The 27,647-nt window shown below is 51.5% G+C and overlaps 10 protein-coding genes across 10 annotated transcripts; 5 read left to right on the top strand and 5 right to left on the bottom strand.

Moving 5' to 3' along the window:
- Positions 1-3,350: 3,350 nt before the first annotated feature.
- N7474_008291 (putative choline transport protein) lies at positions 3,351-5,068 on the top strand (the record flags this gene model as incomplete). The annotated part of the gene is made up of 3 exons (XM_057199701.1): positions 3,351-3,511; positions 3,563-4,191; positions 4,245-5,068. The coding sequence occupies 3 exons, from the start codon at positions 3,351-3,353 to the stop codon at positions 5,066-5,068; spliced, it is 1,614 nt and encodes a 537-aa protein (XP_057050402.1).
- A 523-nt stretch (positions 5,069-5,591) lies between these two features.
- Positions 5,592-6,664, bottom strand: N7474_008290 (D-hexose-6-phosphate mutarotase; the record flags this gene model as incomplete). The annotated part of the gene is made up of 3 exons (XM_057199700.1): positions 5,592-5,975; positions 6,039-6,368; positions 6,422-6,664. The coding sequence occupies 3 exons, from the start codon at positions 6,662-6,664 to the stop codon at positions 5,592-5,594; spliced, it is 957 nt and encodes a 318-aa protein (XP_057050401.1).
- Positions 6,665-6,831: 167 nt separating this feature from the next.
- On the bottom strand, positions 6,832-7,956 carry N7474_008289 (aldo/keto reductase; the record flags this gene model as incomplete). Its single annotated transcript, XM_057199699.1, has 1 exon — positions 6,832-7,956. One exon carries the CDS (start codon positions 7,954-7,956, stop codon positions 6,832-6,834), a length of 1,125 nt encoding a protein of 374 aa, XP_057050400.1.
- A 766-nt stretch (positions 7,957-8,722) lies between these two features.
- Positions 8,723-14,154, bottom strand: N7474_008288 (uncharacterized protein; the record flags this gene model as incomplete). The annotated part of the gene is made up of 3 exons (XM_057199698.1): positions 8,723-10,840; positions 10,897-11,157; positions 11,209-14,154. 3 exons carry the CDS (start codon positions 14,152-14,154, stop codon positions 8,723-8,725), a joined length of 5,325 nt encoding a protein of 1,774 aa, XP_057050399.1.
- A 662-nt stretch (positions 14,155-14,816) lies between these two features.
- N7474_008287 (synembryn) lies at positions 14,817-16,555 on the top strand (the record flags this gene model as incomplete). Its single annotated transcript, XM_057199697.1, has 7 exons — positions 14,817-14,844; positions 14,908-14,982; positions 15,039-15,115; positions 15,169-15,327; positions 15,381-15,500; positions 15,552-16,405; positions 16,456-16,555. 7 exons carry the CDS (start codon positions 14,817-14,819, stop codon positions 16,553-16,555), a joined length of 1,413 nt encoding a protein of 470 aa, XP_057050398.1.
- A 459-nt stretch (positions 16,556-17,014) lies between these two features.
- On the bottom strand, positions 17,015-18,915 carry N7474_008286 (sugar porter family MFS transporter; the record flags this gene model as incomplete). The annotated part of the gene is made up of 6 exons (XM_057199696.1): positions 17,015-17,479; positions 17,544-17,732; positions 17,794-18,035; positions 18,102-18,367; positions 18,432-18,673; positions 18,727-18,915. 6 exons carry the CDS (start codon positions 18,913-18,915, stop codon positions 17,015-17,017), a joined length of 1,593 nt encoding a protein of 530 aa, XP_057050397.1.
- Positions 18,916-19,651: 736 nt separating this feature from the next.
- Positions 19,652-21,350, top strand: N7474_008285 (uncharacterized protein; the record flags this gene model as incomplete). Its single annotated transcript, XM_057199695.1, has 5 exons — positions 19,652-19,667; positions 19,933-20,090; positions 20,156-20,870; positions 20,920-21,023; positions 21,093-21,350. 5 exons carry the CDS (start codon positions 19,652-19,654, stop codon positions 21,348-21,350), a joined length of 1,251 nt encoding a protein of 416 aa, XP_057050396.1.
- A 535-nt stretch (positions 21,351-21,885) lies between these two features.
- Positions 21,886-23,334, top strand: N7474_008284 (uncharacterized protein; the record flags this gene model as incomplete). The annotated part of the gene is made up of 1 exon (XM_057199694.1): positions 21,886-23,334. One exon carries the CDS (start codon positions 21,886-21,888, stop codon positions 23,332-23,334), a length of 1,449 nt encoding a protein of 482 aa, XP_057050395.1.
- A 504-nt stretch (positions 23,335-23,838) lies between these two features.
- On the bottom strand, positions 23,839-25,397 carry N7474_008283 (CaiB/BaiF CoA transferase family protein; the record flags this gene model as incomplete). The annotated part of the gene is made up of 5 exons (XM_057199693.1): positions 23,839-24,344; positions 24,398-24,902; positions 24,954-25,074; positions 25,133-25,164; positions 25,230-25,397. 5 exons carry the CDS (start codon positions 25,395-25,397, stop codon positions 23,839-23,841), a joined length of 1,332 nt encoding a protein of 443 aa, XP_057050394.1.
- Positions 25,398-27,190: 1,793 nt separating this feature from the next.
- Positions 27,191-27,535, top strand: N7474_008282 (uncharacterized protein; the record flags this gene model as incomplete). The annotated part of the gene is made up of 1 exon (XM_057199692.1): positions 27,191-27,535. One exon carries the CDS (start codon positions 27,191-27,193, stop codon positions 27,533-27,535), a length of 345 nt encoding a protein of 114 aa, XP_057050393.1.
- Between the last annotated feature and the right edge of the window lie 112 nt (positions 27,536-27,647).

Genomic DNA, 27,647 nt, shown 5'->3' with positions numbered 1-27,647 from the left:
GGGCTGGAGGGCGAGTGACAAGCAAGGAGGAATGTGATAGAGACGCAAGGGAGGCCGACGGAGAAACAGGGATCCAGATCGATGGCAGTTTACTTTGGAATGCAGGAAACATCCCTCCCTTCTTGCGCCGAAACAGCAGAAGGCAAAAGCTCCTCGAGTTCCCTTACTCTGTAGCGCATCGTAGGCACACAGGCACGATACTCCCGTTTGCCCTGCAAGTTCCCTTAAGCGAAGCGCCTGTCTTTCAAATAGGGCTAATCGGGGCAGAGAACGAATTATGCACGATGGCGGTGAGATCCCGATGATCTGCGCGCCATGTCGGGAGGCGGGCATTGACAGTTCAGATTCCGGGCAAGGGATATCACAGATTCGACTCGACCCGTCACTATGATCTACAAAACCCAGCCAAGCCAAGTCCAATAGTCCGGAAAAGATTGTTCCCAACGGCGATCAGCAAATATGATGTTAGCCGGCTTGAAGATAGGCCGGCGATCAAGCCCTACAATGAGCTATTCTTCCAGCTGATCCCCCAGCTCCAGCTGAGCTCAAATACCAGGTTATCATTCTGCACCAATCGCGATTTTTCTTTCTCCCCTTGCCAAGAGTCTCCTGACTTTGATCGTTATGTGCGGTAACCGCGCCACATCCCCGAAGGATTCCTGCTAACGTTTTTCTCCAAGACATAAAGACCTTTGTTTTGGAAACGCCGTTGTGATTTTTAGCTTAGATAGCATTCGTTCCTGTCGCGCCTCGGCTGTTGATTACCTCACGCTTATGCAAAATCTACATACAAGGTGTCAACATATCTCGTAGAACAGACAATCTTGAGAATTCTATACATAAAAGTGATTTTTTTCCCCCTGACCGAAGAGGCAAGTATCTCGACCGGAACCGAGGTGCACACATTCCACGAAAGTTTGGGACGCTTAAACCAGAATGAAAACAATGTTGAAGGTTCCGGGAGGCTGCTATTCAGTCGAAAATAAATGACTGCCCTTGTGGACTAAGACTAGGCAAGGGAAATTATTGTGCTGAAAACGGAATCTGTGTCTTGGAGCTATGCGATACTGCTTATTTTAAGAGGTGGCTGCCTCATTGGAATGCTGAACGCCCATTGCTCGTTCTTCATCGACCTTTTTCACTAGAAATGCGGTTTATATGTTTTAAAAATAATTTTTAGCTCTTACCGTAAATGGCTTGAGTGTCAACTTCTTGGCCTCATGCCTGATGAAGGTTTACACAAGAATCCGGCAATACATACCACCTTACTTGAGTACGGATAGTATGAACTGGTCTCTCTTTGTGCTCCATTGCTCTTGTCTGTAGTGAAGAACTACTTTATCTGTCCTCAAGGGTCAGGTCATCCTCGTGCATATCCACTTTGGACACAGGCATGCGCAATGATGACTGGTGAGTTGAGGACCTGGCAGTAAATCTCCCGAGCTGTAAATAATATCATTTGGAGCAAATTTGTGTGCCATTTGGATGAGTTTGCAGGATCCCTGGATGGGTCGTTGATGCATGAAGACAAATTGTTAGCGAAGTTGGAGCTGGCAAGGATTCTGACTGTTTCGACGGACAATCGACACTTTAAAATGCTATTGGGCCATCCGTGAGAATATTTTTAGTCACAATTCGTGTTTCATGTGTTCCATCATTTATAAACAGAGGCATTCACAATCAGAAACTGGTTGTTCTGGTAGGATCTTCCCAAGTAAATCCCGCACCTCAGCCATCGGTGAGCTGTTTGCTCTTTATTACACGGAGATCAAGTCATAAGTTATATGATACACATGTGGGATGTGTCAGAGAACCAATTTACGAGTTGATCTGTCCGTAGAAGAGAGTAATAGCTTGGAAAATTTAGAGGCAGTTGCAGCAAGAAATGCGAGAGGCCAAAAGCCAACTTAGGGACAGAATATGTGATAGAATAATCTGCATGATAAAAAGTGGAAAGCGAGAGCTGAGGGGAAGGGAAAGCAAAGCTTTTGTGGCTGTCAAGGGAGTCCTCCTGTCCTATATAGACAGTGGCGGAATAATCATGAGCCGACTATCGACATGGTATCCTGGTCTCTCGTGCAGAAGGGAGATATTCCTATCCGTCAACCAGACGGCATCTTCCCAATCCAACTGATTGTACATAGATGTAACACAGTAGTGGCGGTACTGTGGTGGTTGCATATTATGGTTTACTGTATGTGAGAGGGTGCAGTGGGGTACTTACAACAAGTGGTTGAATAGATCCACTCAGAGCTTCCTGCCAATTAACATGAATCAGAGAAATTGAAGATTGTAGTGGACCACGAGAGATATATTTGGACATGTAATAGCCCAGTGAGAACTAAAAGGAAAACGTCTCAACAATAAATGATATTATGTAAATTCAAATGCGAGAATATATATATATACTTTTTTGTTTTTGAAAAGGGAAACAGAAGCGTTTTGTTTCAGCCGTTTTGTGCTACTTGCCTGACAATGCTCCGACCTGTCTGCAATACAGGGGCCACCGGAGACAACCAGTTAGCCCAATCAAAATGTCAATGACGTAGCAAGGACCCAACAACTTGGGAATAAACTTGTAAAGCAAGAGACCCGGATACACAGCAACATTTGAAGGCAGGTCAGATTATTCGATCCAGGGTTGGTGCTGTCTGAGTCGGGTCTAGGATCGGATCGCCCGATCGACGCCCGGCTAGCCCTAATCCGCAAAATGGGTGGATCTCGAGCAATTCCCCTTGCATGGGATGCGGCCATGCGTCCACAGCCGATTCACGCGTGGTTTGCCTTTTGCGCAGCCAAGAAGACGCGTTCGATGGCAAACCTGAGTTTTTCCGTAGCGATTTGATGGTTCGCTACGGCTACCGGCAGGTACAGTATGTAGAGTCAGCCCAAAGCGGGGAGGCGTTCGCGCTGCACAGTCGATCCATCGAATCCACACTATTGCCTTCTAAACGACATAGCCTGATCCTCGAACCAATTGTTCATAACTTGGCAGATTCGTAGGGCAACGATAATGATCGGTCTGGTTACTGTCTGCCATCCCTTCGGCGACGCGTCTCGGAGCATTTTGGGACTCGTGCGATGCACGTGGACGCCATATGGATACCTCGCCCTCGCATGGAGCATTCCGGGGTTCAGATCCGGATTGGCTGGTCCCTGCTTCTGCCCTGAGCCTAGTAAATTGATGTGTAGTAAGTAGTCTTGGCTGGTGGGGTGGCGCTGGTTAACTTTCTCTCCTTGCCCCAGCCCTGTTGGTGTCTTATTTCTCTCTTCTACCTTGACCTTTTCTTCTTCTCTCCTTTCTGCATACTCTCCCATTTTATGTTTGACACAGCTTGATAACTGGCATTATGGCGATGGCTGAGAAGCATTTATCTCAAGATGGGGAGAAAGTGAGCAATCAAAGTGCGATGGATGAGGTGCGACTCGAAGCGGCGTTGGGGCATAAACAGGAGCTGGTGAGGAATTTTTCGCTCTGGAGTTTGACCAGCTTGGGGATTGTCATTGCCAAGTATGACATTCACTTCTACACTGCTAGGATGAATTAACTGACATGACATAGTTCATGGGCTTCAACAGGAGGAACCATCGTGGCGGCCCTCCAGAACGGTGGCCCGATGGCAGTTCTCTACGGACTCGTTCTCGTCAGTATCTTCTACACGGCTATTTCAGCGTCCCTAGCCGAGCTCGCCTCATCTATGCCCTCCGCCGGCGGCGTATACTACTGGTCTTCAGTATTGAGCCGGAAGCGCGGCCGTGCAGCAGGCTTTTTCACGGGATATCTCAATGCTTGCGCATGGCTCCTATCCGCGTCGTCTATGAGCTCCATGCTAGGCAACGAGGCAGTGGCTATGTACCTACTCCAACACACCGAGGTGCGCTGGCGCTCCTGGCAAGTTTTTGTGGTGTTTCAAATTGTGAACTGGACCTGCTGTGCCATTGTCTGTTTAGGGAATCGGTTCATCCCGTTGATCAATCGTATTGCCCTGACGCTGTCCATGTGTGGACTTGTCACGACGGTAGTGGTTCTCGCCGTCATGCCCAAGACACACGCGAGTAATACACAGGTGTGGACGACATACTACAATCGGACTGGTGGATGGTCGGACGGGATCTGCTTCATGACAGGCCTACTCAATGCTGCTTTCGCAGTGGGTGTGCCCGATTGTATCAGCCACTTATCGGAAGAAGGTATGTTATTCACTATCTGTTTTGAAACACAGCCAGTTGATACTTTCATCTAGTTCCAAAACCTGAGATCAAAGTGCCCCAAGGAATCATGCTCCAAATGCTAACAGCATTCACAACCTCTTTCGTCTACCTAATCGCCCTCTTCTACTCCATCCAAGACCTCGACGCCGTCTTCAGCAGCACCATAGGCTTCTTCCCTACAGCCGAAATATACCGTCAAGCTACAGGGTCCAACACCGGTGCCATCGGGCTAATTGCCGTGTTATTCCTCGCCACATTCCCGACCCTCATCGGCACCTTCGTGACCGGTGGCCGGATGTGGTGGAGTCTAGCCCGTGACAACGCCACCCCCTTCGCATCATATTTCGCCTACGTTGATCCATCCCTCAACTGTCCCGTGCGTGCGACGGTTGCCATGAGCGCTATGGTCACCTGCTTGGGCTGTATATACGTTGGCAGCGCAACGGCTTTCCAAGCGCTGATCTCTTCATTCATTGTGCTGAGCTCGTTGTCCTATTTCGGGGCTATCTTCCCACATGTCCTCTCCGGGAGGCGTAACATGGTCCCCGGACCGTTCTATATGGGCCGCAGGTTGGGAATGATTGTTAACCTCGTCGCTCTGATATATATCCTCGTCACGGTCGTGTTCTTCTGCTTCCCGCTCGTGCTACCCGCCACGGTTAAGAACATGAACTACACCAGCGTCATTATCGTTGGCCTGATGGCATTGACTGCGCTGTGGTGGTTGTTCCAGGCTAGACGCGTGTATCAGGGCCCGAAATACAGTTTCGAGGCGGCGGAGCGATTGACCGCGTTCCAGGAGGGCAAGGAGAGTCGTCGGGTTATTGAAAATTTGGCGAATGTGACCACAGTTTGATGAGTTTGGACATGTGTGACGATGTGATGAGAATGAATTGTTGCTCTCTTGATTTTTGCTTCGTGTCAATGTTTGCCCTGTGATATCAAAGTATATGTGTTTATAATTCTGGATATAGTGTCAGCTTTACTTTTCTAATCGCAATCCGCAAATGATCAACGAATCTATTTCATTTCTGCGTCAAAAAAAGATAAAACACAAATCGTCTTCAAGTCATCAAGTCTCGTACAGATAGAAAACTTGGAAGGACGTAGTCAAGAAAGTAGTCATGAGTTATTGAATGATTCCGGCTGTGTTAGATGTTCTGTTGTAAAGCCCTGAGAGTTATAGAGGTCCATAGCTACAGAACTCTATAACCCAAGAGATTCTGACAGAGTATCTAACACTTAAGGAATTTTTCAACACCTCTTGACTACCGCCTTGAATAATCCTTTCCTCCGTCTCTTCTAGGTCGCCAACGGGAGCCTTGTCCTCTCAAGGTATTCCCCATAGCTGAAAAGGATGAAACAAGTGCCATGGCACTTCATAGGCGCGATTTAATGCTCTGTCCGCCTTCCCACGCTTCACCAGCCTCGAGAGTCTGCCACGCCGCTACCGTGCCGGCCTCAACACAGATCATGTTCTTGTATGCGTCATCCGGCGCGAAGTCAGCCATGCCCTTGGCTTTCTCGACCCAAGGATTCCACACTACGACGTCAGTCAAAGCCTCTCGCGTGATCGAGAAAAGCGTTTTATCATCGGTAGTAGAGACGGTAATCGGGACGGTGGGCTCAAGACCCTGGTAGACACGGTCCGTTTCCTCAGTGATCGCCAGCGCGGGGGAGGACTCAATGTGAGAAGTGGCGCCGCGAGTCTTGTCGACGTATGTCTTGTTTTCGAGGTTCTTGACCCGGACCTTGGAGATGTCCTATTCAAACGGAGCAAATGAGCCACTTGCTTGTGCTGAAGCCAAATATGTGGTTCTACTCACCTCAACATGCAGATACGTATGCATCAGAACCTGGAACTCAAAGTTCTGTTTACCCTCATTGCGCACCTGCAGCGTCGTCTCCAGCGCGTCCTTGGTAAGGGTGATGCTGTACACAAGGCCAAACTCATACGGCCAAGCTTTCCGGAACTCCTCGCTCAGCATGCTATGCGACAATCCGAAATCCAGCTTCACCGAGAGATCTTCCTGGTTCTGGTCCTTGCCCAATGACTCCGACGACGACTTGCCCAGGTACTCCCAGGTGGAGTTACGCGCGAAGCCATGTTGTGGCAGGGAGGAGGTTGCGTGGTTGGAAGGCGGGGGGCCGAACACCTGGACTGCGGATTAGCAGATGAAAATGGCAAGGAAACAACATAAAAACGTACGGGGAACACGAGCGGAATGCCGCCTCGGATAGGCTTGGAGCCGTCTAGATGGGCCTTTTGACTGAGGAACAGCTGCTCGCCATTGGCGGTCTTCCACGACGTCACGGTGGCGCCGTACAGGTGGACGGTGACGGACTGGCCGGTGGGCAAGGTGGTTTTCACGGTGTTATCTTGGATATTGACGGAGGGCTGCGGCAGGGAGGCACCCACGCCGATGGCGGAGGGTTTATTGGAACGATCCATTATTATTATTGTGGGCGAGTGGGTGAGAGTGTGACGAGGGAAGGAACACAGGGAGCAGCTGAAGACGATAAGAGCTGAATGATTAAGTCATGGCGGGGACGAACATCTCCACTTGACAACAACAACAACAAAGATTCATTTCTGTACCCACTTCAACTACACCATGTCTAGCCATGCTGGAAAAACGACGACGTGCTTCCCTGGATACTGACGGCCTCAATCCGCTTGATCTCATCCTCAGTTAACCGCCATCCCAACGCCTGCATGTCCTGCTCCGCCTGCTCGGCGTCCCGAATGCCCACCAGCGGCACAACACCCTTGTTAATCGAGTAGTTGAGCGCGACCGCCGGCACAGGTATGCGGCGCTCGTCCGCAATGCGCTTCAGCACATTAACCGTCGGCTCCAGCATGTGCATGGGATAGCTACTAAAGCGCAGGGTGCGAGGCGGCTGATTCGTCTCGGAATACTTGCCCGTCAGCCTGCCCTCCGCCAAGGAGGAGAAGCCCTGGAAACAGATCCCGCGCTTGCGACACTCGCGGATCATCCCGCTCGCCTCGGGGAAGCGCCGGATAATCGAGTACTCGCACTGGCACACTGCCAGCGGAACACCGTTCTTCCCCAGCTCGTCGGCCATTTTGACCATCTCCTGGGTGTCGTAGTTGCACACGCCCACTGCGCGCGTCATGCCCGCCTCCACGCACTCGGCCATCCCCTTAGCCACCGTCGAGATCATGGCCGGGTGAATCGGGCCGTGCACGAGGTAGATGTCGACGTAGTCGAGGCCCAGCCGGGACAGTGAGTCCTTCAGCTTCCTCTTGGGGCCTTTCGACTGCATCAGGGTGTTGGTCAGGTCCGGCGCAGACAGCCACTTCGTCTGCACGACGAACGAGTTCCGGCTCATGCCCCGGAACAGACTGCCGCAGATACGCTCGCTCTCGCCGTCGCCGTACGCCTGCGCCGTGTCGACGAAGGTCAGACCCACGGCTTTCAGCTTTTCCCATGCGGCGTGGATACGTGGCAGGTCGCGCGTCGCATCGTAGCCGAATGTCGCTTTGTCGCCCCAGGCCCAGGCGCCGATGCTCATGTAGGGGATTTGTACGTCTTTGCCGCCGCGGCCGCGCACTGCAATCCGGCTCTGCGAGTCTGGCATTATGTCCGCGGGGAGCACGTAGGGGTCGTCGCTGAGATGCGGGTCAACGGGCTTGAGATGCGGCGAGTGCACGCCCTCTGTCGCGGACATGCCAGATGCGAGTCCTGCTTGCAGGGCATATTGAGTCCCTGGTGCGGCCATCTTGGTGTTGTGTGTGTGTGTGTGTGTGTGTTTATTTTGTCTTTCGTGGTAGGAAGCAGCTGGTGTCAAGTGCTGCTCGGGTTGTCATTGATGATTGCACGGTGTCGTACTCACATCGAAGCAGTGAAGATCTCGTATAGCGAGAAACGCGCAGCGGCGAAGTACTGGCTTTTATCTGCTTCCTTTTCTCCCTTCAAAGAGGCGGCGCAGTGCGTCATGCCACATCATCATGACACCCGAAACGAGCTGCGGACTATCATCCGGGGTTCTTGCGCGTATCTGTCCAGACACCTCGGTTTGCCCCTGATGTGGCCATGGCGATTTCGTCTATGAGGATGGCCAATGGAGCTCATCTACTTATCATACCCCTATTGCCACGGAGGCGATGGACATTTGCTTCTAGCACTTATGAGGGATATAGTGGGTTCACTAGAGACCAACTTGTTACGAGGAACCATGAAGTCGTCACAAGAGTTCTCCTCAGAGTAATAAGATGTGTCTTTCAAGCTAAGCCAGACGAGCGCCCAAAGTGAAACGACAAAAGAACATGGCCAAGACCAAGATTTGGCAACAGTACAGTAGCATCCCGAAAAGAAAGTATAGAAGAAACAGTGGACATGCAATGGGGTGCGCTTTCTTTACTTTGGCTGCTTAGACAGTTAGATGCAAGGCTGGGGGAATAAGTATGACAGACGGGTTGAATCCAATATAGCAAAATTCAAAAAATACAAAAAGTCTGTGCGACTTTCTCAACAAACTCCAATCGCTATGCTGAATGGTTGTGGCGTCGGAACGCCTCGTGGGCTTCGACGCGGATATTGAACAGGAGATCGTCAATATCGCGGAGGGCAGTGGGGCTGAGCGTCGCTGTTTTCATGTTCTCGAGGATTTTGCTCAGCGATCGGCTGATGCCGGCCTCGCTGCTGTCTGCTCCGATAGAGGACGGCACTTGTTCATCGGTTTGAGTTGTGGAGTGGGCAATGTTAGGGACTGGCTTGGCCACTGGAGCGTCGGCTGGACCGTCTGTAGACACTCCCGCCATTGCAATATCCAGGTTGACTGATCGAGACTCAGTTGATGGCTCAACATCGTTCATCTGAGTATCGGGTTGTACATTGAATGACACAGTAAGGTCAATTGGCTCCACTGGCTTATCCGGAGACAGGGTAGTCTCGGAAACGAGGTCCAGATCGAGCGTCTCGTCATGCTGAGGCTCTCCCTGAGAAGCAGATTGCTCGAATTGCGTATCAGCTTCTTGCAAAGACTCTGACTGAGACGCAATCTGACTTGGCTGGGAACGTCTCCTACTGGAACGGGTTTCACGGGATGGTGTGTTCTTGGCTGGGCTTTCTTCTGCGACGGGACGAGGAAGTGATTTGCGGATTCGCTTCGATGGCGGCTGCGGAGTTTCTGCTTCTTGAACTGTTTCTTGAAGAGCGGAGTCCTGTCTCGCCTCTTGGGCTAGCGGAATCGAGTCTGGCAATGCGCTTTCAACTTCCTTGAGTTGAGAGCTGCGGGTTGAGCGGCGACGCAATACTGGTGACTCTTTATCTGCCGAGACACGCGGCGTAGCATCGGGGACAGCCAAACTCTGCGATTCTACCGTCTCAGTCTGGGCGGCTTCTGGAACGAGCTCTTTCGTCGCCGAGCGTTGGCTGGATCTGCGCGTTTCCATCCTGCTGGATGAACGAGTCTCCTCCTGGCGCTTTCTTTTCCTGGTAGCGGGTCCCGAGTGTTGCTCAGCATGACTAGCACTGTTTTCCGGTTCAGCGACATTCCGGGAGAGCTGGTAGTCTTGCTCAAGCTGAGAAGCAATTTGAGTATCCACATCCTCGCTGGCAGAGTCGACAAAATCATCGGGGACTGCAGCCCCAGGAGCAGAAGCTGTGTCTCCAACAAGCTCTTCCGTTTCCTGCTGAGTTTCCTGAGGTTTGGGCTTCGGCGTGCTCTTCCGCTTACTCTTTTTGGACTTAGCAGTTGATGCCGTCTTCTGGGAAGAAAGCGCGGCTGTGTCTCTCGTTGGTGTTTCGACGGTTTCCGTAGTTGCAGATGATTCGACAGGGGCCGTTGGTGCAGATTTCGGTTCCGCGGGTGTGACTTTGCCAGAAGCAGAACGCAAACGTCCCCCGAGAGGCATTTCCGGTTCTTGTGAGGAGACGACCTCTGTATCACCAGTGGATGTTGCTGCGCTGTCTTCAGCCATATCAAGGTTGGAGACAGTCGGGTTAGACACGGGATCTTGCTTGCCAGATCTAGCCGCAGTGGCTTTCCTGCGCGCAGACCTGCGGCGTGCGCCTCTAGACTTTTTGTTTTTGCGGGGGCTTGGACTCCCAGAGTGGAGTTCTGGTGGCGAAGATGGAATATCGGTCTCCATGCTCATCTCAATGTCGTGGGTTGTCGTCATATGAGGCATTTCAGAGCTGGCCGCAGGCGTTGGCTCTCTGGTTCCAGGAGTCGGAGAAGAACCAAGAAAGCCCTCATGTTCGGCAGCTCCAAAAGTAGGTGTCAGTAGTAAGTCATTCGCAGACTCAGAGCGATGCAGACGCCGGAGATGAGTGGGTGTTTGAAGGCCCGATTTGCCCGGGGTGGGTGCTGGTGACGATGAATGGATGGCTTCGATCATCCTGAAAACCTCACGTCGCGTTTGGCGATTGTTAGTGACCGGTGTGCTTTCGGTAATTTGCTCCTCGGGAGCTTCAGGCTGTGAGATGGCTGGCTCCCGTCGTTGAGGTGGTAACATCGATGAAGAGTCTTGCGCCCTAATGACAGGGGACGACTTGAGTTCTGCAGTAGTAAGCTGCATGGCACTATCTTGGACACCAGGGAGTTCGTTCGTCGGTTGATCGTGTCCTTCTCGACACATGGATGATAAGCTATCATTCATCTGGACATGAATAGTTAGCCGGGCTTACGAAGAGACAGTGAAGCATGTAAAAGTACCTGAATATCACTTTGCGGTTGCGAGACTGGAGCCTGGAGCCGCAATTTTGCTGTGTGCAAGGCTTGCTGAACAGCAGGACACGCGAGGGATTCTTGCAGACCAAACGTCGAGCCCCAAAGCTCCGCAAAGCGCTTGACAGTCGACGTATGCGACGATTCCAAGCCCGAGCAGATGATGGCCTCAAATCGTTGTAAGGAAGGCAGATCATGAGAAACATCTGTCTGCAGGATATGAACGACAACAGATGAAAGCGTCCGGCACTGTTTCTCTTATCAGGGGGTTATCCAGAAATCCTGTTTGGGGGCACTTACTGCCGTCAGAATTCGACTATTAGCCCCTCGGTCGATATCAATTTGACATGCCTCATCCTTCAACCAAAGGCACAAGGACGGTTGAAGTGTCTCCAAAACCTTGGAGTGCAATGATGGAAAGCCCGACGACATAAAGGATGTCAGGGATTCAACAAAGTGGGCCAAATCATCCGTGTCCGAAGCATCAAAGCTTTCATATACCCTGCAAAGCGTTGTCCCAACGAATTCCAGCAACTTATGGGGGAAAAGTGTTTCTTCAAGTGATCCAGAGCCGCTATATTCTCCACCAGTGACTGGATCTTGGAAGAAAGGGATAGATAATGCATGGCCCAGAAGTGATGACGCTGGCATATAAGCAGCCCGAGCCGGAAGACTCAGCAAAATTTCGGCCATGGGTTCCACGATCATGGTGGCAAGCAGTCGATCCCCCTTCTCCGTCCGTACTACACGAAAGAAGGAGTCGAGGAGATGAGACCATTCTTTGAATGTGTTCGAGAAGTGAAGGCCGGAGGAAAGAATCTTGTTGATGTTTTCGTAATCTCGCGAAACAGATCCATCACGTTCACGCGCAGATTCGATGGGGAAAGAGCGCAAAGCTTCAGCCGCCTCCTGCGCAACAGTCTTCCAAATCTCCTCGGAGACTTGAAGCTCCCGGGAACGGGAATCAATCCCCGCAGGTCTGAGCTCTGTGAATTGCTGAAGAAGTTCGAGACGGGACCATCGGGAGATTCTGCCATTGCAAGATGCTTGCACAATAGCAGTCACTAGGTCTTTGTAGGACGGAGTCAATGCAAGTTTCCCAGGATCGCTAATCATTTGGAGGAGGTGCAGGATGGAACTGTGAAGGTTGGAGTCCGGGCCGGTCCGATGGTGGCTGGGGGTATTGGAGATCTGGAAAGTTTCATCGGCCACTCGCGAAAGAAGCTTCTCTGTGAAAGGAATACTCCCAAGGGAATATATCATCTTTGTTGACAATAGCTGAAATCTTGCAAGAAACTCATGATCTGATTGTTCTCCTGTCGCGTTCAAGGATGATGGGCCAGCTGTCCAAAGCCGTTGGAGTAGTCCAAGGACGCTGGCAACGGCCTGCATAGACTCACCCGAAGGGGTGATCTCCTTGCTTGAGGCGAATGATAGAGCGTTGGCAAGATTGGTCCAAGCCAAGGCCACATTGGGAAGGCCATCCGAGCCGCCACTCCAGACAGACGACTTGAATAAATGCTCAAAGACCTTCAAGACCTCAGAGATTCGTGATCTCACCCACTTGCTGTCGATAGAGAGAAGCTCCTCAGGCTGCAGCCTCTCGTTGTCAGTGATCCGAGTCTCTGACCAAACCTTGGCCTGCGAACTCCACAACAGATTCGCAATTGCGCAACATGCACAATCATTGAGAGCCGGGACGGACGAGAATGCACCCGATGAAGGAGCAGCGACGTATTCATCCCAAATCCGATCCAGATGACGATAGGAGGTCGAAGGGCGGAAGGCATAGTAGAGGAGGTTGTAATAGCTGCTGAGCGCGAGGTTTGTGGGCGATTGCCAAGATCTGTCCGCTTTCCTTCGTTCAAACTGGGTGAGAATCGGTTTCCCAAGCATCTTGAGCAGGGAGAGGCTTGTCGATTCAGATGGGCCAACAGCAAAAACAAACCGGTTCCAGCCGATAATTGCCTGTGCCTTGATGGCCTGTTCACTGCAGTTGAAGCATTTCTGCAGCACAAGAACCCACTCCCGGAATTGATCCCACTTCTCCAGGCTCCATCGCTTGCTCCTGAGAAGGAGGACGATGACACTCCAGATCTGGGGAACATGCACACCGCTCTCCGTAGAAGCCATCATTCTTGACATGCGCTCGCGGATCTCGGCTCCCAAGTTTCGATCATTCTCGAGTGGCCGGTCGAAAAGGTCTCGGATGTTCCTCGACAGCACCAGGTCCATGCCAGCGGCAGATATCTGGAACCCCAAAGAAATTGCCTTGAGCCGGATGTCCTTCAAATGATGAAGAAGACCAAAGATCAGGTGCTCGATCCATACTTCGGACTGGGATATGAAGGCGGTTTTGGATTGAGTGAGAAGACGCTGGTAGATGCCCAACTGGTAGGTGACAATGGCATTTCCAGGAACCCTCTTGTTGATATCATGCAATTCTGTCAACAGACGGGTGACCCGGCTGTGGTTCATGATCTTCGGCCCGAAGTTCTGTGTGGTCAAAATGTTCATATAATGGGACAAGACCGACTTGGGCACCTTGGCCTCGCGAAGACTCGTGATGCATTGCTCCACCAGAAACATCTTGAAGTCGTCTGAAAGCTGAGTGGATATCTCCGCATGCCAGACAAAGGCCGCCGAGAGCTTCAGGGCCTGGTTGGCTAGGTTGGTGTCCATTGGCTTGCCGTTGACAAGGTCCCTGCTAACGTCGCGTTGGATGAACTCCGTAATGAGACCGAGCTTATCCGCAATATCTTGTCCCGCCGGCAGCCCTTCATACGTCCGTAACGCTCCGAAGAATTGCATGTATGCATCGAGCCTGGAGCTGAGGGACTCGCTGGCCAGCTGCTGGATGACGGATTCGAGCAGCATGGCAAGCGACTCGGTGGTGAACGTATCGGCATTGGGCGACCACACTGGGATTGGTGATTGGGTTGCCTTGAGGATGGATTTGGCGGGTCGCAACTCGTTGGAGGGAGGTGGGTTCTTGTTGGATGAAGGATTGGCAAAAGTCGGTGGTTTGATGTACTTGTTCCAGGGCGAGAAGTTCACACGCTTGGAGCTTCGACTGGAAGGGGGAGCGCCAGCCGACCCCACGACGGTGAAAGGCGACTCCCCCGGAGTTTGGACGACTATAGGCGAACCGGTTGGGTTGTTCTCGTCCACGGACACGAAGCGAGAGGCGGTCCGGGGAGGCGTAGGGGGACGAGTAGGAGAGACCGGGCCCAAGATCTCCACCATGATTTTGGGGAGATCAAACGAAAGGAAGGGAAAGAGAGAAAAGACGAGGTTCCAAAACCATTGCTGGGAGCGAGGTGTGGAAGTGGGATCCTCGTCCACTGGCGGGTGTTGAATTGAGGTTGAGGAATGGATCAGTCAAGCAGGGGAGCGAGATCATTAGAGAGAAAATGGCCCGACGCGCCAAAACACGCGCCTCACAGTGGCCGCGCGAATGGCAGCCTGAGGCAACCAGAGGCCACTTAAAAGGTTCCCCGTTCTTTTTTGTTAGTACTCGTCCTTGGTTCGATATTTTCCCTCATCTCCCTTGGTTTCCTTTCGAACTTCTATAGATAAATCCATCCACTTCTTTGTATTGGTTCATCCCTCCTATACCTGCCCTCCATACGATAGAGGAATCCGGCCCGACCAACCTAGCTCGAGTGGGGTTCTTGCCCCATTCCAAACGATGATCTTCGTCCTCTCCGTGCTTCTTTGTCCTTCCTGCCAGACCATCGAGACAGCCAGTATCACTCTGCGACAACGGCTCGTTCTGTGCCAGTTTCGCATGCCGTGAACCTCCTGTTCCAGTCCACAAGCAGACGCTTCCCCTGACCCGAGACCCGGCCTTGGTCGATCACGCCGTACCCCTCCAAGACCTTTCTTCTTTCTTCGAATCGCCCAAAATGCAGTCCCGCCAGCTTCAGGGACCGGGTACGGCCTCTCCCTGGACCCGACGAGCCCTGTTCTGCCAAGCCGGTGGCTAACCAACCACAGAAAAGCTCCAACAGGTCACAGAGCTGCTGGAGACTCTCAACAAAGACCTCCGCGACAAGACCCTTTCCCCCGCGCGTCAGTATACCAGATACCTTTCCATGATCCCGATCCGATCCTAATTGTTGGAAAAGAGCGTGTTCAGATCCTTCAGCAGCTCCGTCTGCACGGCACGAGCCCCGAGAACGCAGAACCGATCTATTGCAGGAATGTACGTCACTAATTCCAGTGACGGTTCTAAGCAGCTCTCTGATCATCGTGCAGGGTATCGAGACATTAGTACGATATGGTGTTGAAGGCGAGAACGCCGACATACGGCGCACAGCATTGCGGTGTGTCGCGAATGCGCTTTTGCTAGATGCGAAGATGCGCCAAGTTTTTGTGGACACTGGATACGGTGGGAAGCTTGCGGAGCGCCTAAAGGTATGCACAATAGATTTTGGGGCCGTGAGGGAAGCTGACCGGCAATGTGGCAGGTCGATAACTCGGAAGATGAAATGGTCGCCAGCAGGATCCTGTTCTTTGCAACCTACGATACCACGATGGACTATGACGACCTAATCAACAAACATTCTCTAGGGGAGAATATCAACTACGTGAGCCAAGCTGTCTAGGTCTAGCATTGGCGGGTGTGCTAACGAGCGCAGCAATTAAGCCGGCACGCCAAGCAGTTCCCCAAATCAGGAAGAGCGCCATTGACGCAAATCGACGAACTGGCTTTGATAGATTCCCTCAAGTTGATTTTCAACATTTCCAAGATCTACCCTGACCTCGCTGTTACCTTCTCCCCGTCCATCCCGCACGTCCTGAAGATCGTCAGCCGCGTCGACATTCCCGAGAAGCCCTTGGACGGGCTGGTCGGCTACTTGATCAACTGTCTCTCGGTCCTCGACTTGGAAGAGAAGAAGGGAAGCCACTTTGAGAGCAACCCTCTGTTCCCCAAATTCAACACGAACTGCAATGTCGATAAGTTGATCAATATCTTGGACCAAGCTGTGTCGGTTTATGCCCCGGAAGAACTGGAAGTAAAAGCCATCCCCCTCCTGCATTCTCTCATTGTCATCCACGAGCAGGCACCCGATGGGCCCCGCAAGTACATGCAGTGGCTGCTTCTGCCAGAAGACAACGACCGAAGTCTACCCATTGGACAGACCGACACTCTGTCGTCACGACTGTTGAAGCTCTCGACCACCCCCTACCAGAATCTCAAGATTGCCATCTCGGACCTGATGTTTGTGCTATCCGGAAAGGACGCGGAGAACATGACAAAGCGGATTGGATACGGTTTTGCCGCTGGATTCCTGGCGTCCCGCGGCATGGAGATTCCGCAGACCGCCGGGGAAGCCTTTGCGACGAACCCAACAAACGGCAACGACTTCAACTCAGCGATCAATCCGGTCACTGGACAGCGGCTCGCCGCCGAACCGGAGGATACTGGCCCGCCGATGACGGAGGAGGAGAAGGAGCGAGAGGCCGAGAGGCTCTTTGTGCTTTTTGAGAGGTATGCTTACTTACTTCATGGCATGATGTGGTTGTTGACAACTCGAGCAGGGCGAGAGCGAATGGTCTCATCACGGCTGAGAACCCGGTGGCCCAGGCTGTCCGCGAAGGAAGATTTGAGGAGTTACCCGATGATGCCGATAGTGACTGATAGATATCTTTGATTTTCAGCCGAAAAATCTTTGTCTCTTCTTAGTTGCCCTTGTTTTTCAGTTGGTCATAGCGTGTGTATGTTGATACTGCGGCAATTCTGCGCCTTTGTCGGAATATACCCGCGCAGTCAATGCTTGATGTTGTTACTCTGTGCCTGGTACGATTCAACACCGTGTATATTGGGAGCGTGTAGCGTCAGAATATCAAATTGAGGTTCAGTACAATGGCAGGGGACCCGATCAGGGTGATTGCTCAGTAGCCGCTCAGATATGCGGGACCCGGAACATGCTCAGTCAGTCCTCAGGCTGCTTTCGGGCCAACTGACACCGGCATCTACTTGCACACATTCCATTCGGGGAGGCAGAGCTTACGACAACATGAGCTAGAGTAGTGACCACAATCACAACTACAAGGAGAAAATAAATTTTCAGATCTTCACGCACGGGCAAGATCGAGCTCAATACTTCTCCCCCGCCTCAAGGATGCTATCAGAGGACTCATGATTATAGCGACCCGCAAAACCCGGCAGCAGCCTGCCCCTCTTATCAACGACAAATAGACGGTTATTGTCGCCCAAGTAGATAGCATCCAGCTCTTCAAGACTGCGTCCCGAGGTCTCAGGGTAGAAGAGCCAGATAACAAACGCGAAGAAGAGGTTCAGCGCGAAAAATATCATGTATGTCCGCCAGCGGATATTCGAGATAGCGATAGGCGTGATCTGCACAATCATATAGTTGAATATCCAATCGCTCGCCGTAGCGAGTGCGGTGCTGTGTGTTCGGTGGCGCAGCGGCATGATCTCCGCTGGATATAGCCACGGGACTGGGAGCCAGCCGATTGCGAAGATGGCTTCGTAGAGGAAGAAGAAAGCCAGGGAGGCTTTGGCACGCATTTCGGTCGGGTTTTGTTGGAGGGCTCCGGCCTGGGAGGAGGGTTGTTAGATGTAGTTTTGATGATGGGTATGGTTGGAGAATGAATTGACTTACGATGAGGAAGCAAAATGCGCAGCCTAGAGCGCCGAGGATGAGTGGCTTTCGGCGACTCATCTTGTCCAGCCACATCAGAGGAATCAAGCTGAAGACCCAGTAGGTGCAGGAGAGACCTGCGGCTATTTGCAGGGAGACTTTTTCGCCCATGCCAAGGTCAGTTGTCAAGGTGCGCGGGAAGTAGTACACCTAGGCTGATTAGAAAAAGTGCTTGAAGTGATTGAATGACTGGTGTGTTTTGAGGTCATACTAGGACATTGATCCCCGAAAGTTGTTGCATGGCCTGAACGCCAATGGCTAACATATACCGTCGACGGATTTTGAGAGGTCCGTTGACGAAGCATTCCTTGATACTCCATGGACCGGCGGCCTGCTCGAGCTGAAGGGCTTTATCGATCTCTGCCTTGGTAGCCTGCACGGAGGGATCCGAGAGTGGGGTGTTGGTCTCTTTTAGCTGGGCGAGAATATCAAGGGCCTCGCGATGACGTCCGTCTGGGTAGTCACAGTTAGCTCACCTCATCTACAAATGTACTCTCGACGGGGTTAACCTTAACATACGCTTGGTCAGCCACCGGGGAGACTCGGGCAAGACAAGCACGAAGGCAACTTGGAGAATGATGAAGATGATCTGCGACGCGATAGGAGCACGCCAAACCACCGGACCGGTCGTGTAGGCCATGCCGATGTTGTAATAGGACGCGATCACAATTCCGAGCGCAATAAGACTACCCTCCATCGCGACGAGGCGGCCTCGAGTCTTGGCCGGACTGAGCTCGCTGACCCATAGTGGCGTCGTTGCGGTGTTAAACCCGTTTCCCCAACCGCTGGGATTGTCACGAGTCAGCCTTCTGCGCCAGATTGCAGTGCGATTGCTCATAGTTCACATACCAAACAATTCTCCCCACGATCATCTGAGCAACACCGAACGAAGATGCTTGCAGGATGGCGCCTATGGTCATCAATGCAGCACCAACATAGAGACACTTCCGCCGGCCGAGCATATCTCCGAAGATGAAAACCGTAACAGCGCCGCCGAAGCAGCCAATCTCATAGATGGCATTGATGGTTCCCAAAAGACTCGACGAGGGACTGCCAAACTGACGCAAGAAATCGGACGACGTGTTGATACCCTGCTAGTAATTAGCTTGGCGACAACATGGAACTCCCGGCTACTAAAACTCACACCAAGGACTCCTTGGTCATACCCAAATAAGAGGAATCCAATCGATCCAGCCACACTAATGGTGCGCATCAACACGGAGCCCTGGTGACCAAAGAGATAGCTACGGCGCGGAGCATCCGCATATTCGTGCATGGCGCCGGACGAGGCATCAGCTTCCTCCAGCATGCTCGCATTGCCCTTGTCAGACATGGTTAGAGGTCGACGAGATGGAAAGGGAAGCAATTATTGTCATTGCCCCTGGCCAAATCCAGATCCCTGGTCCACTGGGGTAATCATCCCGGTATATAAGAAACGACTCCATGACTGAGGGGAATGTTGTGGGGAATGTTGTAGGATCTCCGCAGAATGCAGCACAAGAGAGCAGGCAGATCGGCATCAAGCTTCGCGCTAACACCAACGCCAGTCCCGAATAAGAAAACCTCGGCGAGGAGATGACTCGCTCTGCTTAGCGTTTTGCCGTGGCCACCGCCCACCAAGCGAGTCATTTATGTACCCCATACCCCGGACTCCATTATTCGGCGATTTTAACTTCTTCGGTACCCCAGGATGCGGCCGTCTCGCAGCTGTTGACATGATGTCATCCCGAGAACCTGGATGGTCAGCTTCCCTCACTGGTGGCCATGCATGCTTGCTAACACCGCGCCGACAGTATTCCATGTCGCGAACGACATCTGAAATGTCAGTGCACGCTGCCAAGATCCATAGCAAGAGGAACAAGACGGTTAATCCGCGAACATAGGTGATCGCGCTAGTCCGATATGCTCCAGTTGTAAGAGAGCGAGAGCCTGTTTACGGTGCGAGTATGCATCCAAGGGGGTCCAGATCCGAGAGAGCAACTATTCTTCGCGCATTGCAAAGCTATCTGTCCGAAGCCAAGAACGGCGGAAGAATTCAGATTGCACCACGTCACTTCTGTCGCCAACTAATGGCAAGTTCCGTTCGTATGTGGCGATGATGATCGGTCTAACTTCAGTTAATGTTCAGGCGCCAGCCCAGGTAGTCCTGTATCCTCTCCGATCATAAGGTACAATCAAAGTCGACATAATGTATCAATTGAGCTTGAATGCGGCACCGCCACCTCTGCGCATCTTCAGCGACCGATTCGGGGGGATTCTCGGATCGTGCCAAATGCTATCCGCTACGTTTCACCTGTTCATCATTGGAAGAGCCCAGGTTGGGTGAGACGTCATACTAATGTCGAGCCAGATAGTGCTGCATGGCAGTATTCCGCCCCCATGGGTCCGGACATCACCAGTAGTCCAAGCAACCGGGAAAGCTCCCCAATCTACAGCACCGCGGCCGTGGTTACGAACCGGCTGGATGCTAAAGTTTTTGCGTTTTACGTGAAACAGGCGGGTCCATGGGTATGTCGTGAATCGCGGACAGTTGCCACGGATTGAGGCAGGCACTAACCTCCTTGGCGTTGTAGCTTGACATTGCATCGTCAGATCGCCATTTTGGAGAGACGGTTCCCAAACTGGCTCTCGTCACTCCCGTCTTATTCTATGCTTGCCTCGCATATGCGTCGCGCGTCCTGGTACTCATGAAAGAGCTAGACCGGTCCGAGGGCGATCGGTACCACGACCAAGCCATAACCGCATTAATTCCACAACTCTCTACCGAGTCAGCGGCGCTGAAAAACGAGGCTCTGCTTGCAACTGTCGTTATCCTACGAATGTCCGAGCAATTCTACGAGGTCCAAAATGACATGCAATGCCACCTGCTGGGAGCAACATCGCTATTTGCTGGCAGCAATAGATGGTCTCTCGAGCAGCCTTCTTTGGAGGTTGCATCATTCTGGGTCTACATACGCCAGAATATTCGAATGTGTTTCTTGAACGAGCAGCCGTGCCAATTTGACTTGGATGCTTCTGCGCTGAGCATCTCATATTCTCCGGCACCGGAAACGATCTGGGCTAATCGCATCACATATCTAGCGGCACGAATATGTAATGAATGCTGGAAAGTCCCGACTGGAACGGGTCTCACGACCGGCCCGAAGGAGTCATGGGACAATTACGACCACTTACAATCATCTATCGAACGGTGGGGACAAAGTGTGCCAGACAGCTTCCAGCCATGGTGTCATATTCAAGACGAATTTGAGCCGTTTCCTATCGTTCGATATGTTAGCGTGTGGCACGGTAATTTTCCCAAATTGTCGTTATTGACAGGGCTGACGACCTTCATTAGCCATTGCGTGGCAATATTACTATATATGTAAAGTCATGCTTGCACTATATGGTCGGCGTCAGACCGCATGCGTGTCTCTCCTTGAAATCAATCAATACATGGAAGTAGGTTTGCGATTCCTCATACTCGCGAGAAACTACATTTGGGGTCACCGGAGTTGCTAAAGTTTGCAGTCCCAAGTGTTAACTCCTGCTCGACTGGTCTGTGGCATAACGTTTTCCTGTGATGACGTGGGGGCGGTCATCAACGGCTCGCATCTTGCTGCATGGTGCGGGCAGCTCTTCTCCGGCAAGGAAGAACAGAGGCGCCTGCTTAGCTTTCTTCAAAACTTTATGCATCAGACCAAGTGGCCGAACGGGACCTGTTGTGATCGTTTGCAGAGGATCTGGGCCGGGCCCAATCAGCCCTGGATTGTGAGGTCGGCAACATAACCACATAAACGGTCTATCTATATATCTGGGCCCCATGACATTCGGATTGCGGAGTCTTGAAGTTCTAACCCGTTTGGGAAGTTCCCGGCGAGGTAGAGTCGGGGCAAAGATGGAAAGTCCAATCATGCCCTAACCGACCTCGGCGAAAATCCCGTCCGAAAACCATGTCAGGACGGTCATAGGACCTGGAGAACTCGGGCCCCTCCACTACATGTTTGCTGATTTAGTAGAGAGGATTTCGCTTATGGTCTAAAGGAACCAAGCTGCTTCTACTGTTATCAACAACACCACAGTACTAAGCTTGTGTTCTCCTCATAGTTGTGTACTAAAAACGTCAACCAAACATGTTGTTGCTAGGTACGTTCACCACAAATATTCCTGGACGGTAAGAACTAAATGACATGTAGCTGGTCTGTTCGCCTGCATTCTAGTATTTATCATACTCTATCTACCGGTTCAATATTTTCGTGACGAGAAAGCACTGAGAAGGTTCCCAGCACCTTCAGTATTTGCTTCATGGACTCCGCTATGGCAGATGTATCACAACTGGCGTGGCCAGAAGTTTATCGCCATCGATGAAGCCCATCGAGCCCTGGGCGAGGTGGTTCGGATTGGACCGAACACGATATCCTTCTCTTCCATCCAGGCGTACAAGGACATCTACGGACACGGATCGCAAGTGGTCAAGGATGTGTTCTATGACAATCAGGCCGGCGGCAACCCATCCATGGCGGATACTTCCAGTCGTGAGCTCCATAGCCGGAAGCGAAAGAACCTGTCGTTCGTCTTTGCAGCGAAGCAGGTCACGTCGATGGAGCCTCGGGTAATGGATGTTGTTGACAAGCTTCTTCGGGCTGTCAAAGTCAAATCTCAGGGCAGCAAGATTGCCCCCACTGACCGTTTCGATACTGTCAATGGAGCCTTGGACATCAGACCGTGGCTAAACATGTTCACGTACGACGCGATCAGTAGCATGTTCTTCTCAAATTCATTCAAGTTTCTGGATCGAGGCGACGATGACTGCATGGCCCAGGATGCAAAAGGTGGCGTCCGGCAAGTGCACGCAATGCAGACCTTCCACACAGGAGCCCGCCTCAGCGTGCTCTTGGGCCACATGCCTGGCTTTTGGTACGACCTGATTAAAAACCGGATGTTGGGCTGGACGTTCGGAAACAAATGTGGAACATACTTCACTGGCATGGCGCGCTATCTGGTTACAGACAGGTTGCAGAATCCACCTAGCAAGCCCGATCTGTTTTCCAACCTTCCCGTAAAACCAACAGAAAAGAACCCGGTGCCCATGGAACTGAATGAGCTCATCGCCGAATCTGCTGTTATGCTGAATGCAGGGAACGACACCACACAGACCTCTCTGGTCAACATATTGTACAGCCTCGCAAGTAATCCAAAAGAACAGGGAAAGCTTCGCCGGATTCTGGAGGAAGAGATTTCCACAGACCAAAGTCCAATCGTCTCATATGCTCAGCTGCAACATATTCCGTACCTCCGATACTGCATCGACGAGTCATTCCGTGTTTTACCTCCTGTCGCAACCGGTCTTCCCCGTCGAACAACCCAGCCTGCCATCATCGCCGGCTACCAGATTGCCTCCGGGGTTGGGGTTTCCGCGCCGACGTATACGCTCCATCGGAACGAGAAGCTCTTCAGTAATGCCGGCAGCTGGCTTCCAGAGCGCTGGGACCCAGACAACAAGAATTACACGGACGAGGAACGCAAGAACCTCAAGGAGTATGTGCAGCCGTTTAGCCAAGGCGCCCGAGCGTGCATCGGGCGGAACCTGGCATATATGGAGCTGAGCATCTGTATTGCGGCTCTTGTCCTTGCTTTTGAGTGGGAATTGGGGCCCGGCCAGGGTGAGGTAGAGCACTTTGAGCGCTTCAATTGCAACCCGGTTAAGCTGATGGTTCGGCCCCGACCCAGGGATGAAGTGTGGGACTCGTATAACTACATCTCGGCTCAATAAACGGACTTTTGTAGATATGGACGGACGCTGGAGATTCCTAGTTACCACGGGGCTAGGCAGGATGCCAACGAGCGGTGGTGTGTTAATTTGAATGCTGAAGCTACAGCTTTTTCTTATAGCTCAGAGCGGGTTTGTCTACGATCGTCAGGAACATTGCCCATTGCTAGCATATTTCGACCACAGTCCGATGCGATGCCGTCCTTATACCCGCAACTGGCGGCGGAAACGTTTTGGCAGGGCTGTAACTATCGTCCCCCATAGTTTGGACCAAATTGTAAGTTTTGCCAAAGTCTACTCTTCCAAACATATATAATACTCTGATACTAGTATATACTTTCCTCAATGTAGGATATATATCTACTCCTACAATAGTGGATCATACGGTTACTAAAATTATTTTAGCCCATTTAACTAACTCTAAATTGCCATTTTTCCGCATTACGAGCGTTCAGAAAACCTATAAGAGATCATTAAGCACCTAAGCAACCGAAAATGCCTGCAGATTTATGCCACAACACCCTTGTCCCTCAACTCCTCCACTTGCGCAACACTCAATCCAATCACATCCCGAAGTAACTCATCGGTATGCTCTCCAAGCAGAGGAGGTGGAATGCGAATGCTAGGTTTCGCATTAGAATATTTCACCGGCGGACTAATAACCTTGATGGGACCACAAGCAGGGTGCTCAATAGACTGCACCATACCGCGAGCTTCCACATGCTCATGATACATCGTCCCCTGGATATCATTCACAGCAGCATATGGTAACCCGCTCCCCTCGAAGATCTCCTGCCATCGCTGTGTGGTGCGCTTGACCATTTCACCTTCAATCAAAGGCTCTAAAACAGCGCGGTTATTGACCCGTTCATTGTTACTGACGAACCGGGAGTCAGTCTTCCACTCCGACTTCCCAATCTTGTCACAAAGAATCCCAAATAGACGATCATTTGCACCGCCAACGAAGATATCCCCGTCGGCAGTTTTGAATCCCTGATACGGGACAACAGAAGCTAGGAAAATAGAATTAGTCTCCGCAATTGTGAGCATCCCATACTCTACTCACGATGAGCTGTCCCCCATCTCCCGGAATCCTTCTTCCCACTAATCAGCACTGACTGCCCCATATTTGCTAGTGTTGCAACCTGGCAATCACTCAAACAAACATCAAGATGCTGTCCCTCGCCCGTGTTCGCGCGCGCCAATAAAGCGGCCATAATTGAATTACACGCATACAAACCCGTCGTCAAATCAGTCACCGCAACTCCAACCTTGACAGGCGGGCCGTCGCGCGTACCGGTCAAATGCATGAGTCCGAACTCGGCCTCGACCATTACGTCAAAGCCGGGCCGGTTGCTGTACGGGCCTGTCTGGCCATAGCCCGTAATACTTGTATATATGAGGCGAGGGTTGATTTGGCTGAGTGTTTCGTAATCTAGGTCGTATTTTTTTAGTGAGCCGGGGAGGTAGTTCTCGACTAAGATGTCGCAGGCGCGCACGAGTTGGTGTAGGATTTGAACCCCTTCTGGATGGGCAAAAGATAGGCCTAGGGATTTTTTGTTTCGGTTCACCTTGATTTTATGAGCTTTTTAACATGGGCGCGGGTAATTAGAGTACCATACGGAGAGGTAGTACGCGCTTTCGCCGTTGCCGGCTCGGCCGTCAGTGTAGGCTGCAAAAGGCGGGCCCCACGCGCGCGTATCGTCGCCTCGCACAGGATGCTCGCACTTGATAATCTCTGCTCTATGAGAAATGTAAGTATTTTGAGTTCATGGTTATCGAGTATCTCAACGAGACACACCCTAAATCACCCAGAATTTGCGTGCAGTATGGCTGTTCGGAGTGTCAGTGTGTCTTTTACAATCGTTTCATCAGTGATTGGTGTGTAGTTCACATACCCCTGCAAGAACCCGACTCATATCCAGTACGCGAACTCCTGCCAGCGGTAATTGCAATGCTTTTGGGGTCGTCGCCAATCCTCGGGCGACTCCTAACCTGCCTAGGCATGTCAGGGCAGGGGCTACTCGCGCCACTAAGGCTGTCCCTGAAGCCCAGAAACCGTTCATTGAGAATTGGAATTCAGGCCAAGCAATGTCTTTGATTGAGATTCCCAAGCTCCTTTCCTAAGTAATCACACATGCTTTTGCTTATTTCCCAAGTGTGGAGAGGCCCACTGCTCGATCTGCAGGTGGGCTCGGCCCCACATGAGCTCAGTTTGAGAAGTATGCAGCGTGATATCTTTTTATGCGGAAAAGGTCGTAAAACGTTGCGTCGGGCTGTGGGATTAGTCGGCGTGAGCAAGATGAGTCCGCCGCAAGCGAGGCGCAAAAGTCGGGCAGGTTTGCTACCGAGATTGTGCCTATTCGAGTGAGGCCGTCAGTGTTAGGGGGGTTCTGTTAGTGGTGGAGAGTCAATGGGAGAGTTCGCCACGCCGTGACCGTTAACAAGCTGGCGGCTCTCACGTCTATGCTCGACGGTGGATTCAGTACTGCTGGGAACTCGTAAGCCCTGGAAGTCTGTTTACGAGTCAGCAGTATTAATGCGGCCTATTACTTAATAGATCTTACGTCTCTGATTTTGCATCGAGCCCCATCTTCGCTCGTCGCTCCTGGGCCAAAATCCATGGATTGAAGCCCATTTCTCGGTTTGCCGGTACTCGGGTTTCTGGATGTGCACGAACGAGATGAGCGTTGGACCCACCTTCGCGATACAAAACCTGTGCAAGTACCTGGGTATTGGAAACAAAGACGTCGACATTGTTGAGCTGAATGAGTCTTTTGCCAGCTAGTCAATCTACTGGCCCAGAGAGCTGAGGCTTAGTGTGGACAGAATTAAGCCAAATGGTAGTGCTATTGCCCTTTGGCACTTAGCTGGAGCCACTGGAGGTAGGCAAGTTGCCACTCTGCTGGCCGAACTTCAGAGACCAGGTAAAGAGATGGGGAATTGTCAGAATGTGTGCCAGATGAGGTCCCTCCACTTCTAGGTTTAATCCTTGAATGAGACTCGCTTCTAGTACTAGTATGGGAGTGGCATCACTGTTCATCTGGGAGTAGACATCTATCCATAGGACTACTACATCCATCGCACTTGTACATATGAGGATATACATAAGTTGAAACTGCGCATCACAATCTAACTCTCTTCCGTAAGCTGCATATCTCACATACTTACTTCTTAGTACTACCTTTGTCTTAACATTTTTAAATGCGTCACTCTCTATAAGTTCCTGCCCCGCCTGTCCGAGTGTGGGGCTGATGCGGAGAACAATTGCCCCCACACCACGAGCGATCCAGCAAGTGATATACGAATAAACATTGTGATTGCTACGAAAATCTTTTTCTAGAAGTGTTTTTTCGATCCAAAATATCGATGTTGTGATTGGATATAGATGCACACATTTGCTTAATCGAATGGAATGAATTGATCTTATTTTGGGTATAAAATGAAGCTCGGATTCAATGAATATAGGTCGAGCCCATAGTAAGAACTTGTAGGTACCTAGCAACAGCGATTCCGACTTTTGATAAGTTCTCGGCCGGGGAGCAGGACTTAGCCCTTGACAGAAGCGCGGAGAAGATGATGCTTTGTAACACTTTCTAGGTGCTCTCGATTATCCGAATCCTACAAGACGAACGGAGAAGTGCTGCAATGTATTAAATTATGTGTGGGCGTGCACATATAGATCAGATATTGCCTGGCATTTCGTTGGCGTAGCTCTTTCCGTTTTAGTGCTCACCCTCGTTCCCTGAGTAAAACTGAGCACGGCCCTGAGTGACCTGATCTGCTTACTGTTCTCGGAGACTACCCATCTTTCGAATCTATTCCTCATTCATTGAACCTTCTCGCCTTGCTAGCAGCTATGCGCTGTCTCCTCGGCTTGAATCTTCTCGCCTCCTTGGCTTCCGCCGCGGCAGGAGTGATCGCAGCCGCCAACCCAGGCGCTCTCTCCGGGTCGACCCACGTGACCGACGGCGAGCGTTTCTATCAGCGCATGTATTCCGCGCGTACGATACCATTTGAGCTATTAGCTGGACTCCTCCCGTGCTACTTTGACGGACCCTTGGTATCGCTGGTGGTCGGGGCTTCCGCGGCTGTTCAAGCAGCGGACGTTGCGATTGGTCTTGGAAAGGGGGACTTGAAAATGGTTTCGGGCGCTTTGATTGCAACAGTCGTCCATGCTGTGTGTTTCTTTTCGGTCCGTTGAGATGAAAAGCCGTGGGTCATGGACATATTTCTTCCGTCCTTTGTCTAGGGTTAGGCGGAGACATAGTATCGAACTGGCTACATAGTGATAAACAATACCTCTACCACGCAGT

This window comes from Penicillium riverlandense (genome assembly GCF_028828495.1).
Source record: "Penicillium riverlandense strain IBT 135883 chromosome Unknown utg000007l_segment0_segment0, whole genome shotgun sequence".
Taxonomy (NCBI): domain Eukaryota; kingdom Fungi; phylum Ascomycota; class Eurotiomycetes; order Eurotiales; family Aspergillaceae; genus Penicillium; species Penicillium riverlandense.
Note: the sequence above shows the minus strand (reverse complement) of the source record. Positions and strands in the feature narration are given on the sequence as shown.